The sequence below is a fragment of the Malaclemys terrapin genome, chromosome 4 (genome assembly GCF_027887155.1).
Source record: "Malaclemys terrapin pileata isolate rMalTer1 chromosome 4, rMalTer1.hap1, whole genome shotgun sequence".
NCBI lineage: Eukaryota > Metazoa > Chordata > Testudines > Emydidae > Malaclemys > Malaclemys terrapin.
In genome coordinates, this window is record NC_071508.1 from 2329535 (window position 1) to 2345897 (window position 16363).

General features: G+C 58.6%; 1 protein-coding gene across 1 annotated transcript; it reads left to right on the forward strand.

The window, feature by feature from the left end:
• The first annotated feature begins 468 nt into the window (after nucleotides 1-468).
• On the forward strand, nucleotides 469-7126 carry MFAP4 (microfibril associated protein 4). Its single transcript, XM_054026666.1, has 6 exons — nucleotides 469-760; nucleotides 3599-3683; nucleotides 3896-4056; nucleotides 4312-4408; nucleotides 5211-5393; nucleotides 6591-7126. The coding sequence occupies exons 1-6, from the start codon at nucleotides 470-472 to the stop codon at nucleotides 6836-6838; spliced, it is 1065 nt and encodes a 354-aa protein (XP_053882641.1). The 5' UTR covers nucleotide 469; the 3' UTR covers nucleotides 6839-7126.
• Nucleotides 7127-16363: the final 9237 nt, after the last annotated feature.

Here is a 16363-nt window from a genome sequence, read left to right on the forward strand (position 1 = left end):
CCCTATAGAGCCTAGGCTTAGAATCCTTCCTCGACCAATAGAACCCAGGAGTCCTGGCTCCCAGCCACCCGCTGCTCTAATCCTTGAGACCCCACTCCCCTCCCAGAGCTGAGAGAGAACCCAGGAGTCCTGGCTCCCAGCCCCCCCGATCTAACCACTAGCCCCCACTCCCTCCCCTCCCAGAGCTGCGGAGATAACCCAGGAGTCCTGGCTCCCACACACCCTGCCAATCTAACCACTAGCCCCCACTTCCCTCCGAGAGCCGGGGAGAGAACCCAGGAGTCCTGGCTCCCAGCCCCTCCCGCTCTAACCCACCAACCCCCACTCCCCTCCCCCAGAGCCAGGGAGAAAACCCAGGAGTTCTGAGCCCCAGCTGACCCTCGCAGTCCCCAGAAGGCGCCTCTGTCTCCGCCCCCCATCACCGCTGGCCCAGGCCCATTCACACGTGAGCCTGTGAACGGTGAACAATATGTTCACGCCAAGTCGCCCGGAGGGCGTGGGTGTCCTTAGCTCAGGCCACGGCTGTGATTCCCCCCCCCCTTTCATTTCCTGCCAGATGTTGTGTTTACACGCAGCCCCTGTGCCACGATTTAGAGCCTGTAAGCTGATCCCCTGCCTTTGGGGGTGTCTGGGGGGCGGGGAGCCGAGCGGAAAACACGGGAAGACGGGAGCAGAGCTAGCTGCGATCCAGGTCAGCTCCAGCCAGACAAGTCAGGGGCTGCGGGCTGGGAGTCGACGGGACGCACACGGCACCATGGAGGTAACTGGCACCGGGGGTGCTGGGGGGGGGTTGGAAAGTAGGAGGCCGACGGAGCTAAGTGAGAACAGAGGCAGGCCCCTCCGGGTATGGGATCGCACAAGCGCTCTGCCTTGGCAGATGGGTCTGTCTCGGCTCTGCCTGGTAGCAACGGCTAGAAACGCTCCTTGTCCGGCCAACCATCTCCTACAGGGCTAGCTAGTGATCCCCAGACCCACCACCCCCGCTTCTCCTCCTTTCTGTCTAGCCATCCCCACGCATACCCGTCTGTCCACCTACCTATCCCATAACCCCCTTCCATCTCCCTATCCCATAACCCCCTTCTCTTTATCTATCCCATAACGCCCTCCTGTCTACCTATCCCATAACCCCCTTCTCTTTATCTATCCCATAACGCCCTCCTGTCTACCTATCCCATAACCCCCTTCTCTTTATCTATCCCATAACCCCCTTCCATCTACCTATCCCATAACCCCCTTCTCTTTATCTATCCCATAACCCCCTCCTGTCTGCCTATCCCATAACCCCCTTCTCTCTACCTATCCAATAACCCCCTTCGTTTTACCTATCTAGTCCCATAATCCCCTTCTCTCTACTTATCACATAACCCCCTTTTTTATCTATCTACCTAGCTATACCCATAATCCCCTTCTATCTATCCCATAACCCCCTTCTGTCTATCTATCTATCTATCTACCTATCTATCTATCCCCACACGCCCCCTCTATCTATCTATCTATCTATCTATTTATCTATCTATCCCCACACGCCCCCTCTATCTATCTATCTATCTATCTATCTATCTATCTATCTATCTATTTATCTATCTATCCCCACACGCCCCATCTATCTATCTATCTATCTATCTATCTATCCCCACACGCCCCCTCTATCTATCTATCTATCTATCTATCTCTTTTTTGGTCATTTGGGTTCTGTACTTTCCACATTGGAGTGTTGCTCTTTTAACACTTCTGAAAGCATGTTCCACACCCTGTCCCAATCAGATTCTGGAAGGCACTTCAGATTCTTAAACCTTGGGTCAAGTGCTGTAGTGATCTTTAGAAATCTCACATTGGTACCTTCTTTGTGTTTTGTCAATTCTGCAGTGACGGTGTTCGTAAATCAAACAACATGTGCTGGGTCACCACCCGAGACTGCTATAACATTAAATATGGCAGAATGCGGGTAAAACACAGAGCAGGAGACATACAATTCTCCGCCAAGGAGTTCAGTCACAAATTTAATTAATGCATTATTTTTTTAATGAGGGTCATCAGCATGGACGCATGTCCTCTGGAATGGTGGCTGAAGCATGAAGGGGCATACGAATGTTTAGCATATCTGGCACGTAAATACCTTGCAATGCCGGCTACAAAAGTGCCATGTAAACGCCTGTTCTCACTTTCAGGTGACATTGCAAATAAGAAGCAGGCAGCATTATCTCCTGCAAATGTAACAAACTTGTTTGTCTGAGCGATTGGCTGAACAAGAAGTAGGACTGAGTGGACTTGTAGGCTGTGAAGTTTTACATTGTTTTGTTTTTGAGTGCAGTTATATAACAAAAAAAATCTACATTTGTAAGTTGCACTTTCACGATAAAGAGATTGCACTACAGTACTGGTATGAGATGAATTGAAAAATACTATTTCTTTTGTTTGTCATTTTTACAGTGCAAATATTTGTCATCAAAAATAATAATATAAAGCGAGCACTGTACACTTCGTAGTCTGTATTGTAATTGAAATCCATATATTTGAAAATGTAGAAAAACATCCAAATATATTCAATAAAGTTCAATTGGTATTCTATTGTTTAACAGTGCGATTAAAACTGTGATTAATCCCAATCGATTTTTTTAATTGCAATACATTTTTTTGAGTTAATCGCGTGAGTTAACTGCCATTAATCAACAGCCCTAGTTATTTGACCTCTATATTTGGTCCTGGTGCGACCGCTGTATCCAGTTCTGGTACCCACAATCCAAGAAGGATGGGTCAGAGAAGAGCCACGGGAATGATGAACGGATTAGAAACCATCCTTAATAGTGAGAGACTTCAGGAGCTCAGTCTATTTAGCTTAACAAAGAGAAGGTCCAGGGGTGACTTGAGCCCAGTCCACAAATACCTACACGGGGAACAAGTATTTATTAATGGGCTCTTCAATCTAGCAGAGAAAGATCTACCACAATCCAATAGCTGGAAGTTGAAGCTAGACAAATTCCGACGGGAAATAAAGCATCAGTTTTTCGCAGGGAGGGGAATTAACCACTGGGAAGTGGACATTTGGAAACTGTGAATTAAAGCGAGGCCATTCTGTGACAGTCAGGGTCCAGCCACCTCAGGGGCAGAACAAGACCCCCCAGAATAAGCAACTGAGTCAGCTGTTTGTCTACCACATCAATGGACGCCCAGTGGGTCTTTTATGGAAGCGCGTCATGTTCTGAACCGGAGGGTCATGCAGAGCTCTGTAGCCGCGTGATGGTGATGCACGGATGCAGGGGTATATGTGACGAAACTTGTAGCTCTACACATGGTGCCGTGAGTGTCCCTCGTAGACTGAGACCTGAGGGCATATTTCAGTCCTTCGGGGGGAATGAACCAGAGAGGAAAAGTCCGAGGGTCTTACTGGTCTGGGTGAGCCGCAAAATGTCACCAATTCCCAGGCCAAAAGCTTTGTGGAACGATACATTAAATCTCTATGGCGGGGGGGCAGAATCTGGAGCTCTGTACCCTGCGATCTCAGAGCCAGGAGAGGGTCTGACTCTGAGGTCCCCCATTTTTACTCTAGATGAAGGTCCCTTCCTCACTCGGTGTCTCTCTCTCTCTCCGACCGCTACAGGCGTCCTGGCTGGTCCATCTCCCGCTGCTCCTCTTCCTTCTGGCGTGGGCGCCCATGACCGATGGCCAAGCCATCAATGCTCAAGGTAAGTCCTATCCCAAGCCCGTTCCCAGCTGAGCGTATCCTGCCTTGTCACCCACTAGTGGCCGGGCGGGACACAGAGGGCCAGGAGGCGACTGCTGCCCCCTAGAGGAGCGATGTGGTGCTGCTAGAGGCAGAGGTGGAGAATTCGATCCCAGCACAGGACATATCGGGGAACAGGGACAGGGTCTGGCTAATGCTCTCTCCACTGGGCAGCTCAGCAGAAGTTGTGTGCGGACGAATCCTTTCCCCTGGACTGTGAGGATGTCTACGACCAGGGATCGGAGACGGACGGCGTCTATCTGATCTACCCGTCTGGCCCCAACATCCCCGTGCCGGTCTACTGCGACATGACCACGGACGACGGGAAGTGGACGGTGCGTAGCATCGTTAAGAGCCAGGGGTGTGCCCCCCGCCCCGCTCTAGCCACCAGACCCCACTCCCTGCCCAGAGCTGGGGAGAGAACCCAGGAGTCCTGGGTGGGTCCCCTGCCCTGCTCCCCACTGGAGAAATCTGTCCCCATAGATCCATTATCCATAGAGGTTTCAGGCCATAAGGGACGTGCTGCCGGACCTAACCCAAAGCCCCTCCCCCGGGTGTCTGACACCGTTCTCTCTCCGTCATGCCTCCAGGTGTTCCAGAAGCGCTTCAACGGCTCGGTCAGCTTCTTCCGGGGCTGGAACGACTATCGGTTCGGGTTCGGAAGGGCCGACAGCGAGTACTGGCTGGGTAGGTGATGGGACACCCCCCACCCACTCATCCTACCAGTTCTAGCCTCCACCACTCTGCCCCTCCATCCGTCCATCTCTCTGTGCCTATCCACCCCCACATATCTCTTCATCAATCCATCCACCCCCCCATCAACCTCCTTCCATCCATCCATCTGTCCACCCTTCTATCCATCCATCAACCCCCATTCCTCTCCATCCATCCATCTCTCTGTGCCTGTCCACCCGCACCTCATCTAACCTACCATCCACCCCCACATATCTCTTCATCCATCCACCCATCAACCCATCCCCACCTACACCCCACTCCATCCACCCACACACACCCCTCTATCCATCCATCCACCCTCACCTACACACCCCTCTATCCATCCATCCACCCCACCTACACACTCATCCATCCATCCATCCCCACCTACACACCCCTACATCCATCCATCCACCGCCACATGACCTCTATCCATCCACCCCCCACACACCGTCCACCCAGCCAGCCATCCTTACACACCCCCTTCCTCCATCCATCCATCCCCACCTACACACCCCTTCATCCATCCATGCACCCCCACATACCCCTCCATCTATTCACCCCCATACAGTCTCCCCAGTTCCCATTCTCTCCCCTCTCTCCTGTGCCTGGCTTCCCTGTTCCAGCCCCACAACCCACCTAGGCCAGATGCTCTGGTGGATAGCAGCCCCCCAAGCCACACACATCCCCCTTCCCCCAACCCACCCTCCGGGTTAACCCTTTCCCTGCTGGCTCCTCACACACGTGCTCCCGCCCCCCCCACCCCACCCCGCAGGCCTGCAGAACATCCACCTGTTGACCCTGAAGCGGAAGTACGAGCTGCGGGTGGACCTGGAGGACTTCGAGAACAACACGGCCTGGGCCCAGTACGCGGATTTCTCCCTGTCGCCCCAAGCCATCAGCGCCGAGGAGGACGGCTACACCCTGCACGTGGGGGGCTTCACCGATGGAGGGGCAGGTGAGAGAACCCAGGCATCCGGGCATGTGGCCCACCAAGCCCCATGCCCCTCCTGCAGGCAATGATCGAACCCAGGGCTCCTGATTCCCACCTCCCTGCTCTAACCCACCAGACCCCACTCTCCTCCCAGCACCGGGGAGAGAACCCAGGAGTCCTGGTTCCCAACCCCCCCTGCACTGACCCACTCGACCCCACTCCTTTCCCAGAGCTGGGGACAGAACCCAGGAGTCCCGACACTGATGACGGAGTCAATGTTAGTCTCCTCTGAGTCAAAGCTCCACCTGCCCTGCCCCAGAGGTGGCTGCATCTCAGCCTCGAGTGAGCCATCCCCGGGCAGCGTCACTGTGCAGCTGTTCCCCAACTGCCCTGCCCCAGAGGTGGCTGCATCTCAGTGCTGGGGTTTGTCATCCTGACACTCAGAGCCCTGACATGCCCCCCCCCCGGCCCCAACCCACCCCCATCTCCGCTACCTTGTGAGCGCGATCCCACAGCCAACCAAGGCAGAGAGACCCAGGCATGCTGACGCAGTTGCTTGGTAACCCTGAGCTCCGGGGCATCTCTGGGGCCCTCCTTAATCACCCTCTCGCCATAGACTCACAGAATCATAGAAGATCAGGGTTGGAAGGGACCTCAGGAGGTATCTAGTCCAAACCCCTGCTCAAAGCAGGACCAATTCCCAACTAAATCATCCCAGCCAGGGCTTTGTCAAGCCGGGCCTTAAAAACCTCCAAGGAAGGAGACTCCACCACCTCCCTAGGGAACCCATTCCAGTGCTTCACCACCCTCCTAGTGAACTAGTGTTTCCTGATATCCAACCTAGACCTCCCCCACTGCAACTTGAGACCATTGCTCCTTGTTCTGTCATCTGCCACCACTGAGAACAGCCGAGCTCCATCCTCTTTGGAACCCCCTTTCAGGTAGTTGAAAGCAGCTATCAAATCCCCCCTCATTCTTCTCTTCTGCAGACTAAACGATCCCAGTTCCCTCAGCCTCTCCTCATAAGTCATGTGCTCCAGATCCCTAATCATTTTTGTTGCCCTCCGCTGGACTCTTTCCAATTTGCCAGCCAAAAACCACCGTGGAAACCAAAGGGGCCCATCCCCACCCAGGGCAGGGTGGTCCCCCATCCGTCCGCTGCCCCGGCCGAGACAGAGACGCACCCGTCTAACCCATCCCCTCTTCCCCCACCATATCCAGGCGACTCCTTGTCCTACCACACTGGGCAGAAGTTCTCCACCTTCGACCGCGACCAAGACCTGTACGTGCAGAACTGCGCCGCCCTCTCCTCCGGCGCCTGGTGGTTCAAAAGCTGTCACTTCTCCAACCTCAACGGCTTCTACCTGGGCGGGGCCCACCTCTCCTACGCCAACGGCCTCAACTGGGCCCAGTGGAAAGGCTTCTACTACTCGCTCCGCAAGAGCGAGATGAAGATCCGGCGCATCTGAGCGGTGCGCACCTCCCCCCTCTCCCCGGGAGTGGGGCCAGCGCTCGGTGGAGTTCGGGGGGAAGGGATCGGGGGGGGATAAAGGGTGCAGGGTGGCATCAGGCTAGAGCCCGGAGGAGCGGGGTGCTGTGGCTCAACGGGCTTTTTATTATATCGGACTGGGGACATGAGTTTGAATCCCGGCGTGGGTGAAGCGGCGCCGCGAGACCAGTGTGGTCTCAGGGGTCGGAGGAGGGGCAGCAGGGGGCTGCGGGTCAGGAGTGAGGGGCACCGGCAGAGCGGGGGGGGGTAGGGCTGTGCTAGCAGGAGGCTGCGGGTTGGGAGCGAGGGGAGGGCAGAGCTGGGGGCAGGGGCCCAGGGCTGGGCTAGCAGGCGCTGTGGGTCGGGAGTGAGGGGCACCGGCAGAGGTGGGGGGGAGCCCAGGGCTGGGCTAGCAGGGGGCTGCGGGTCGGGAGTGAGGGGCACCGGCAGAGCTCGGGGGGGCAGGGCTGGGCTAGCAGGGGGCTGCGGGTCGGGAGTGAGGGGCACCGGCAGAGCTGGGGGGGGCAGGGCTGGGCTAGCAGGGGCTGCGGGTCGGGAGCGAGGGGCACCGGCAGAGCTGGGGGGAGGGTAGGGCTGTGCTAGCAGGGGGCTGCGGGTCGGGAGTGAGGGGCACTGGCAGAGCTGGGGGGGGCAGGGCTGGGCTAGCAGGGGGCTGCGGGTCGGGAGTGAGGGGCACCGGCAGAGCTGGGGGGGGCAGGGCTGTGCTAGCAGGAGGCTGCGGGTCGGGAGTGAGGGGCACCCACCCGAGAGGCTGGCTGCTGCCCCCTTGTGCCCCACTCTCTGTCCCCTAATAAAACTCCGTTCCATGAGGCTCCACTCTGGCTCGTTGCAGGATGGGGGTAGGGGGAGGATGCTGGGGCACCTAACCCCGATTCCTGCCAGAACACGTGGGGTCCCCCGGTCCTTATTCCACCCCGATACTCTCCCCTCCCCCAACTGTTCTTGGAGTGACACCAGCTCAGTTTGCACCAAAAGGCCTTGCCTTGGGGGGTGGGGGGAGCCTGGGGGCACTGCCATCCCGGATGCCTGGGTCCCATCCCTTTATTCCCTGAGGGGGCTGGGGGCACTGCCATCCCGGACGCCTGGGTCCCATCCCCTTACTCCCTGACGGGGCTGGGGGCACTGCCATCCCGGACGCCTGGGTCCCATTCTTCATCCCACCACTGGAACCCCCTCCCTGTCAGGGTTAGGGGGTTCAAAGACTTGTTAGCCAGGGCAGGGAGAGGGGGGCAGGGGGCTGTAGGGATGAAGGCATCACAGAGTCATCGCTGGTCACAAGTCTTGACCTCGCCTCTCCCAGTGCCCAGTCCCAGAAGGGCCTGGGACAGTCTTTGTCCCACAATGCATTGCAAACTACCCAGCAACCCTTTCTGCACTGAGCTCTCTGGAGAGGCATCACCAGTATCCCACAATGCACTGGTGCGATAGCTCCAAGGGGTCTGTGCTACCTTTCTCCCACAGTGCACTGCAAATTACCCAGCAGCCCTTGCTGCACTACAGAGAGGCCTCATTGGTATCCCACAATGCTTTGCTGCAAGAGTGTCCTTGTGTCTGCATCCCTGAGGGAGAGGGGGCTGGGCTTGGTCCCACAATGCATTTCAAATTACCCAGCAGCCCTAGCTACAAGGCCCCATTCCCAGGTTAGCATCACGAGCCTCCCACAATGCACTTGGGCGTTGGCTGTGGGGCTTCATCCCACATTGCACCGCACATTACCCAGCAGCCTTTGCTGCCTTGTCCTGAAGAGGGCCGCATTGCGAGCTTCCCACAATGCATTGCAAACCACCCATCAGCCCTTGCTGGACAGCCACACCCAGGGGACTATCGCTAGCGTCCCACAATGCACTGCATGGCACCGCTCCCTTCCCTACCCCCAGTGGCGTCGTGGGGCTCAGAGCCCTGCCCCCCTCCATGCCATCCTCCCACCAGCCCCCAGGCAAAAAAATCTCACTCCAACTGGGGGAAGGGGACTGACCTGCTCAGGAGGGCAGGGAATAGGACATGGGGTCTTTCCTCTCTAGGGGGCGCCAGATCACAGCGCTAGGTGCTGCACAAACGCCCGTCTGGCCTTCCCTAAAGCAGGCAAAGCTAGAGGGAAGAGACGAAAGAATTGGAAAGTCCCTCGCACCGGTGCGGGGCTCAGATTCCCGGGAAGACACTGGGCGGCGTGAACCTGCTCCGCACACACACTTGCTCACTCATCAGATACACCACGATTTCCCTGTGCACCGAAGAGCCACCGGCGGAGCGGGGGAAAGGGCCCGGCCAGAGCTGGGTAGAATTTACCATCGCAAAATGCAAATAGCAACAATAAACAAACAGAGGCGAAACCCTCAGAGCCGGCGCCCGTCTCCCATTCCCTGCACCCCTGAGTCAGCCAGTCCCCCCGGACCAGGGCTAGATTTTCCCCCCACTCTTGAGTCATATCCCAGGTTCCTTGCTTGGCACCCGGCCACTGACTTTCCAGTCTAGACCCCAGAAGCCCTGGCTAATCCCGCCGTATGTACCAGTCCGCCCCCCCGCCCGGCCACTGGCTGGGCCTGACCAGACACAGAGCCCTGCTGGGAAACAGCCAACACGAGAGGGTCTCGGAATATCATCCACTACATTAGGAGTGACACGAGGGGGAAGGAGGGTGTTGTAGGGGAAGATGCCCATAGGGGCAGAGCTGAGGAGAGAACCCAGGCGTCCTGGCTCCCAGCCCTCCCCCTCACCACCCCCGAGCTAACCCACCAGCCCCCACTCCCCTCTCAGAACCAGGGAGAGACCCCAGGCGTCCTGGCTCCCAGCATCAGTGGGGGGGGAAGGCGGTAGCCCTGGTGGTGGGGAGGGCACAGTCCCGGGAGAGCAGGGCCGGGCAGATCTCGGACTGGGCAGGGCTCAGAACAGCTTATCGGTGTCGGATCCTTCAGCCTCGGCACCTGCTGCTGCCCGGGGGCCAGGAATCAGGGAATCCGGGGGATCAACCGCAAGATGCTTCAGGTCCTGGGACGGGAGCCCAGCTCCTCTTTGTTATTCTTCTTGGTAAGAGAGTCCCTTCCAGCCCCTGCTCTAACCCACCAGCCCCCACCCCGCTCCCAGAGCCAGGGAGAGAACCCAGGAGTCCTGGCTCCCAGCCCCCCTGCTGTAACCCACCAGCCCCCGCTCTCCTCCCAGAGCCAGGGAGAGAACCCAGGAGTCCTGGCTCCCAGCCCACTCCCCCTCCCCTCGCCCCGCTCTGACCCACCAGACGTGTCTAGACAGCTGCAGTTCCCTGGCTTGCTGAGGTTATACTTGGCTCCCGCCCAGGCCCGGCAGCCAAAGCGACAGTTTGAGAGATGAGCTCACTGCACACGGGTCCTGGAGACCCAGCACCTCAGCCAACAGCTCCGCCGAGCCTCAGCTGGGAGCCCGGCCTGTGTCCCTGTGTGCCCCAGGGGGCTGCGGGTCGGGAGTGAGGGGCACCGGCAGAGCTGGGGGGGCAGGGCTGGGCTAGCAGGGGCTGTGGGTCGGGAGTGAGGGGCACTGGCAGAGCTGGGGGGGGCAGGGCTGGGCTGGCAGGGGCTGCGGGTCGGGAGTGAGGGGCACCGGCAGAGCTGGGGGGGGCAGGGCTGGACTGGCAGGGGCTGCGGGTCGGGAGTGAGGGGCACCGGCAGAGCTGGGGGGGGGCAGGGCTGGGCTGGCAGGGGCTGCGGGTCGGGAGTGAGGGGCACCGGCAGAGCTGGGGGGGCCCAGGGCTGGGCTAGCAGGGGCTGCGGGTCGGGAGTGAGGGGCACCGGCAGAGCTGGGGGGGGCAGGGCTGGGCTGGCAGGGGCTGCGGGTCGGGAGTGAGGGGCACTGGCAGAGCTGGGTGCTAGAGAGGAGCAATGGGCCCATCTAGCCCGGCATCCCGCCTCCGTGCTAATCCTGTTGCCTGTCCCCGGTAAGTATCTGACCCCTCCCCCGATCCCCCCCCCCCCCACACACACACGGCTTTTCTCACCTCCCCGGCTGGCTGCCCCTCATCCCGGTCTCTGGTCTCCCCGCAGCCTGCGCCTGCCCCTCCCCCTCAGGCCGGATCGCAGGGGGCGGGGCGGCCATGGAGGGAGCGTGGTCGTGGCAGGTCAGCATGCACCTCCTGGACTCCCATGTGTGCGGGAGGGGTGTCACTCGTCGCCCGGCAGTGGGTGCTGTCAGCCGGGCACTGCTTTCAGAGGTGATGGGGGGAGGGGGGCATCCTGGATGCCTGGGTCCCATAGAATCATAGAATATCAGAGTTGGAAGGGACCTCAAGAGGTCATCTAGTCCAACCCCCTGCTCAAAGCAGGACCAATTCCCAGCTAAATCATCCCAGCCAGGGCTTTGTCAAGCCGGGCCTTAAAAACCTCCAAGGAAGGAGACTCCACCACCTCCCTAGGTAACGCATTCCAGTGTTTCACCACCCTCCTAGTGACATAGTTTTTCCTAATATCCAACCTCGACCTCCCCCTCTGCAACTTGAGACCATTGCTCCTTGTTCTGTCATCTGCCACCACTGAGAACAGCCGAGCTCCATCCTCTTTGGAACCCCCCTTCAGGTAGTTGAAAGCAGCTATCAAATCCCCCCTCATTCTTCTCTTCTGCAGACTAAACAATCCCAGTTCCCTCAGCCTCTCCTCATAAGTCATGTGCTCCAGACCCCTAATCATTTTTGTTGCCCTCCACTGGACTCTTTCCAATTTTTCCACATCCTTCTTGTAGTGTGGGGCCCAAAACACAGTAATCCAGATGAGGCCTCACCAATGTCGAATAGAGGGTAATGATCATGTCCCTCGATCTGCTGGCAATACCCCTACTTATACAGCCCAAAATGCCGTTAGCCTTCTTGGCAACAAGGGCACACTGTTGACTCATATCCAGCTTCTCATCCACTGTAACCCCTAGGTCCTTTTCTGCAGAACTGCTGCCTAGCCACTCGGTCCCTAGTCTGTAGCGGTGCATGGGATTCTTCTGTCCTAAGTGCAGGACTCTGCACTTGTCCTTGTTGAACCTCATCAGGTTTCTTTTGGCCCAATCCTCTAATTTGTCTAGGTCCCTGTGTATCCGATCCCTACCCTCCAGCGGATCTACCACTCCTCCCAGTTTAGTGTCATCTGCAAACTTGCTGAGAGTGCAGTCCACGCCATCCTCCAGATCATTCATGAAGATATTGAACAAAACTGGCCCCAGGACTGACCCTTGGGGAACTCCACCCGATACCGGCTGCCAACTAGACATGGAGCCATTGATCACTATCCGTTGAGCCCAATGATCTAGGCAGCTTTCTATCCACCTTACAGTCCATTCATCCAGCCCATACTTCTTTAACTTGCTGGCAAGAATATTGTGGGAGACCGTATCAAAAGCTTTGCTAAAGTCAAGGAATAACATGTCCACTGCTTTCCCCTCATCCACAGAGCCAGTTATCTCCTCATAGAAGGCAATTAGGTTAGTCAGGCACAACTTCCCCTTGGTGAATCCATGCTGACTGTTCCTGATCACTTTTCTCTCCTCTAAGTGCTTCAGAATTGATTCCTTGAGGACCTGCTCCATGATTTTTCCAGGGACTGAGATGAGGCTGACTGGCCTGTTGTTCCCCAGATCCTCCTCCTTCCCTTTTTTAAAGATGGGCACTACATTAGCCTTTTTCCAGTCATCCGGGACCTCCCCCGATCACCATGAGTTTTCAAAGATAATGGCCAATGGCTCTGCAATCTCATCCGCCAACTCCTTTAGCACCCTCGGATGCAGCACACCCATGGACTTGTGCTCGTCCAGCTTTTCTAAATAGTCCCGAACCACTTCTTTCTCCACAGAGGGCTGGTCACCTTCTCCCCATACTGTGCTGCCCAGGGCAGGAATCTGGGAGCTGACCTTGTTCGTGAAGACAGAGGCGAAAAAATCATTGAGTACATTAGCTTTTTCCACATCCTCGGTCACTAGGTTGCCTCCCTCATTCAGTAAGGGGCCCACACTTTCCCTGACCACTTTGTTGTTGCGAACATACCTGAAGAAACCCTTCTTGTTACTCTTAACATCCCTTGCTAGCTGCAACTCCAAGTGTGATTTGGCCTTCCTGATTTCACTCCTGCATGCCTGAGCAATAGTTTTATACTCCTCCCTGGTCATCTGTCCAATCTTCCACTTCTTGTAAGCTTCTTTTTTGTGTTGAAGATCAGCAAGGATTTCACTGTTTAGCCAAGCTAGTCGCCTGCCATATTTACTATTCTTTCTACACAGCGGGATGGTTTGTTCCTACAACCTCAATAAGGATTCTTTAAAATACAGCCAGGGGAACAGGGCGTCCCGGATGCCTGGGTCCCATCCAATCTCTCCTCATAGAGCTGGGGGCACTGCTGACCCAGACTCCAGGGTCTCATCCAATCACACCCGGGGCGGGGGGGCTCGGAGTGATGACATCCTGGATCTCTGGGTCCCGTTCACTGCCCTGGGCTCTGGGAGCTCTGCGGGTCCCGCTCCCGGATGCCTGGGTTCTATTCCTCATCCCGGTCTCGCCCTCTGCAGCCTCTATGACCCTGCCCTGTACACGGTCCTCCTGGGGGCCCGCGTGCTGTCGGCCCCCGACCCTGGCGCCATCTCCGTCCCCACGAGCCATCTCGTCCTCCACCCCTGCTACACCGTCTTCCGAGCCAGCGGGGACAAGGGGCTGCTGCAGCTCCAGTCCCCCGCCAACCTCACCCCCAGTCTGCCTCCCGGACGCCGGGGTCCGATTCCCCCGGGGCACCGGGTGCTGTGTCACCAGCTGCGGGGACATCTGCCAAGGAGGTGAGTCCGGACGCCTGGGTTCTCTGGGAAGCCAGTGGAGTCTTAGGGTTAGAGATGGGGTGGGAGGCTGGGAGCCAGGACTCCTGGGTTCTATCCCTGACTCTATGAGGGGCGTGGGGGTCTAGTGGTTAGAGCCAGGAATAGCACCCAGGTGTCCTGACTCCCCTCCTCCTCTTCCAGTTCCCCTCCCCACCCCAGAGCCCCCACAGGAGGTGTCCGTCTCGCTGGTGGACACCCCGACCTGTGAGGCCCTCAGCTTCCTGGGCTCCTCCAGACCCGCCAGGACCCGGCAGATCCAGGACGACATGATCTGCGCTGGGTACCCCGAGGGGCAGAGAGATGCCTGCCAAGTAACGCCCCCCCAGTGGCTGCGCCCTGTAACTGCAGCCTCCTGCTCCTGTCCTGCCCTCTAGTGGCTGGTCCCTGTAACTGCAGCCTCCTGCTCCTACCCCCTTCGCCCTCTAGTGGCTGGTCCCTGTAACTGCAGCCTCCTGCTCCTGCCCCCCCCCTCGCCCTCTAGTGGCTGGTCCCTGTAACTGCAGCCTCCGCCCTGCCCTCTAGTGGCTGCTCTCTGTAACTGCAGCCTCCTCCTGCTCCCAGCTCAATTCCCGCCCCCACCCCCACACCCACTCCCACCGTCCCAGGAGTTAACCCTTTAGTTCCAGGGCTGAAGGCCAGGGAATGGAGTGCTGACAAGCATCGCATGTTCAATTCGTTGCACCATCTCTGGGGGGAAATTACCCTGCAGCCCTTGCTGCATGGCAACCTCAGCCTTCCCACAATGCATTGCACAGCTCCAGGGCCATTATTGCAGTGCCTCAGCCTTCCCACAATGCACTGGGGCGGTAGCTGTGTCTGCCATCAGCTCTTCCTGGGCGCTGTAGCCACAATGCATTTGCCCAGAAGTTGCCCAGTAGCCCTTGCCGGCTGCAGGGGATGTGATGGAAGACCTGTGGGTGGGCGGAGGATGGGGCACCCCAGAGGGTTGGGGGGAGGGGAGGGATGCCCCGGTGGGGGTGGCATCAGTGTGATTGGAGGACCCCTGGCTGGGTGGGGGAAGGAAAAGGGGTGACATCCCTGGCTGGGTGACTAACTCCCCCCCTTTCTGTTTCAGGGTGACTCTGGGGGGGCCCTGGTCTGCCCATGGCGGGTAGCCTGGCTCCTGGCAGGGGTAGTGAGCGGGGGGGACATGTGCATGGCCCCCCAACTGCCCAGGGGTCTACAGCCGAGTCAGCGCCTACAGCCACTGGGTACGGGAGCAGGTCCCAGGTGCGCCCAGCGGTGTCATGAGGATCGGAGACTCCAGAGCCCCCTGCAGTACGAACCCAGGCACCCTGCCTGCTGCCGGCTGCAGGGAAACGGGTGGAAAGCCCAGTAGGGGACGCCTTGCTGCAGGGTTATTGCAGGGCCGGGCTAGCAGGGGCTGCGGGTCGGGAGTGAGGGGCACCGGCAGAGCTGGGGGGTAGGGCCGGGCTAGCAGGGGCTGCGGGTCGGGAGTGAGGGGCACCGGCAGAGCTGGGGGGGCAGGGTTGGGCTGGCAGGGGCTGCGGGTCGGGAGTGAGGGGCACCGGCAGAGCGGGGGGGGAGGCAGGGATGGGCTGGCAGGGGCTGCGGGTCGGGAGTGAGGGCACCGGCAGAGCTGGGGTGGGGCAGGGCTGGCAGGGGGCTGCGGGTCGGGAGTGAGGGGCACCGGCAGAGCTGGGGGGGGGCAGGGCTGGGCTAGCAGGGGGCTGCGGGTCGGGAGTGAGGGGCACCGGCAGAGCTGGGGGGGCAGGGTTGGGCTGGCAGGGGGCTGCGGGTCGGGAGTGAGGGGCACCGGCAGAGCGGGGGGGAGGCAGGGATGGGCTGGCAGGGGCTGCGGGTCGGGAGTGAGGGGCACCGGCAGAGCTGGGCGGGACAGGGCTGGGCTGGCAGGGGCTGCGGGTCGGGAGGTGAGGGGCACCGGCAGAGGTGGGGGGGGGGCAGGACTGGGCTGGCAGGGGCTGCGGGTCGGGAGTGAGGGGCACCGGCAGAGCTGGGGGGGCAGGGTTGGGCTGGCAGGGGCTGCGGGTCGGGAGTGAGGGGCACCGGCAGAGCTGGGGGGGGGCAAGGATGGGCTGGCAGGGGCTGCGGGTCGGGAGTGAGGGGCACCAGTAGAGCTGGCGGTGGGGAATAAGGACAATTCCTTTCATCTTCTTTTGTTGTTTTTAATAACTATTATTGACTAATTCATATAATTATTTAATACTAATGGATGGGTTTAATGCATTCTAATACACCACAGAACGGTGACGCCCTGCGGGTAGTATATGGATAGATGGCAAATGAAAATAGAGCAGTGCGGGGAGGAGAGAAAAGTGGGGGACTGGAGACACAAGGGTGTTGATAATCACACCCTCAGCCCGTGTGGAACAATAACACGCCTGGTTTGCTGCGGGCAGGGGATACAGACGCTTTTCAGCCGTGAATGTTTCCAAGGCAGAAATGGAATAAAACGAGCTATATGTGTTGTGTGTGTGTGCGGGGAGGGAGGTCTACATGCGTTGCAGTGCTGCCCCCTGCTGGAGGGAATCGGGGCAGTGTGCGTGTGTTGGAAAAAAACTGGTTCACAACCCATGCGTGGCTCAGAATGAAGACACCCCCCTCCCCACGCCGAGCATGGCACTCACTCGGGGGGGGGCATTTGAAGCCAGGAGTCCAGCTTTAGGGCCTCCCGCTCAAGTAGTTGTGCCTCAGTTTCCCA

What these genes read in the sequence shown, in the direction of transcription:
- MFAP4 (XM_054026666.1), top strand. Translation starts at nt 470, where the DNA reads ATGTTCACGCCAAGTCGCCCGGAGGGCGTGGGTGTCCTTAGCTCAGGC. An exon ending in CCAAGCCATCAATGCTCAAG is followed by an intron (nt 3,684 to 3,895) that starts GTAAGTCCTATC and finishes TCCACTGGGCAG; the next exon opens with CTCAGCAGAAGTTGTGTGCG. An exon ending in CTTCACCGATGGAGGGGCAG is followed by an intron (nt 5,394 to 6,590) that starts GTGAGAGAACCC and finishes CACCATATCCAG; the next exon opens with GCGACTCCTTGTCCTACCAC.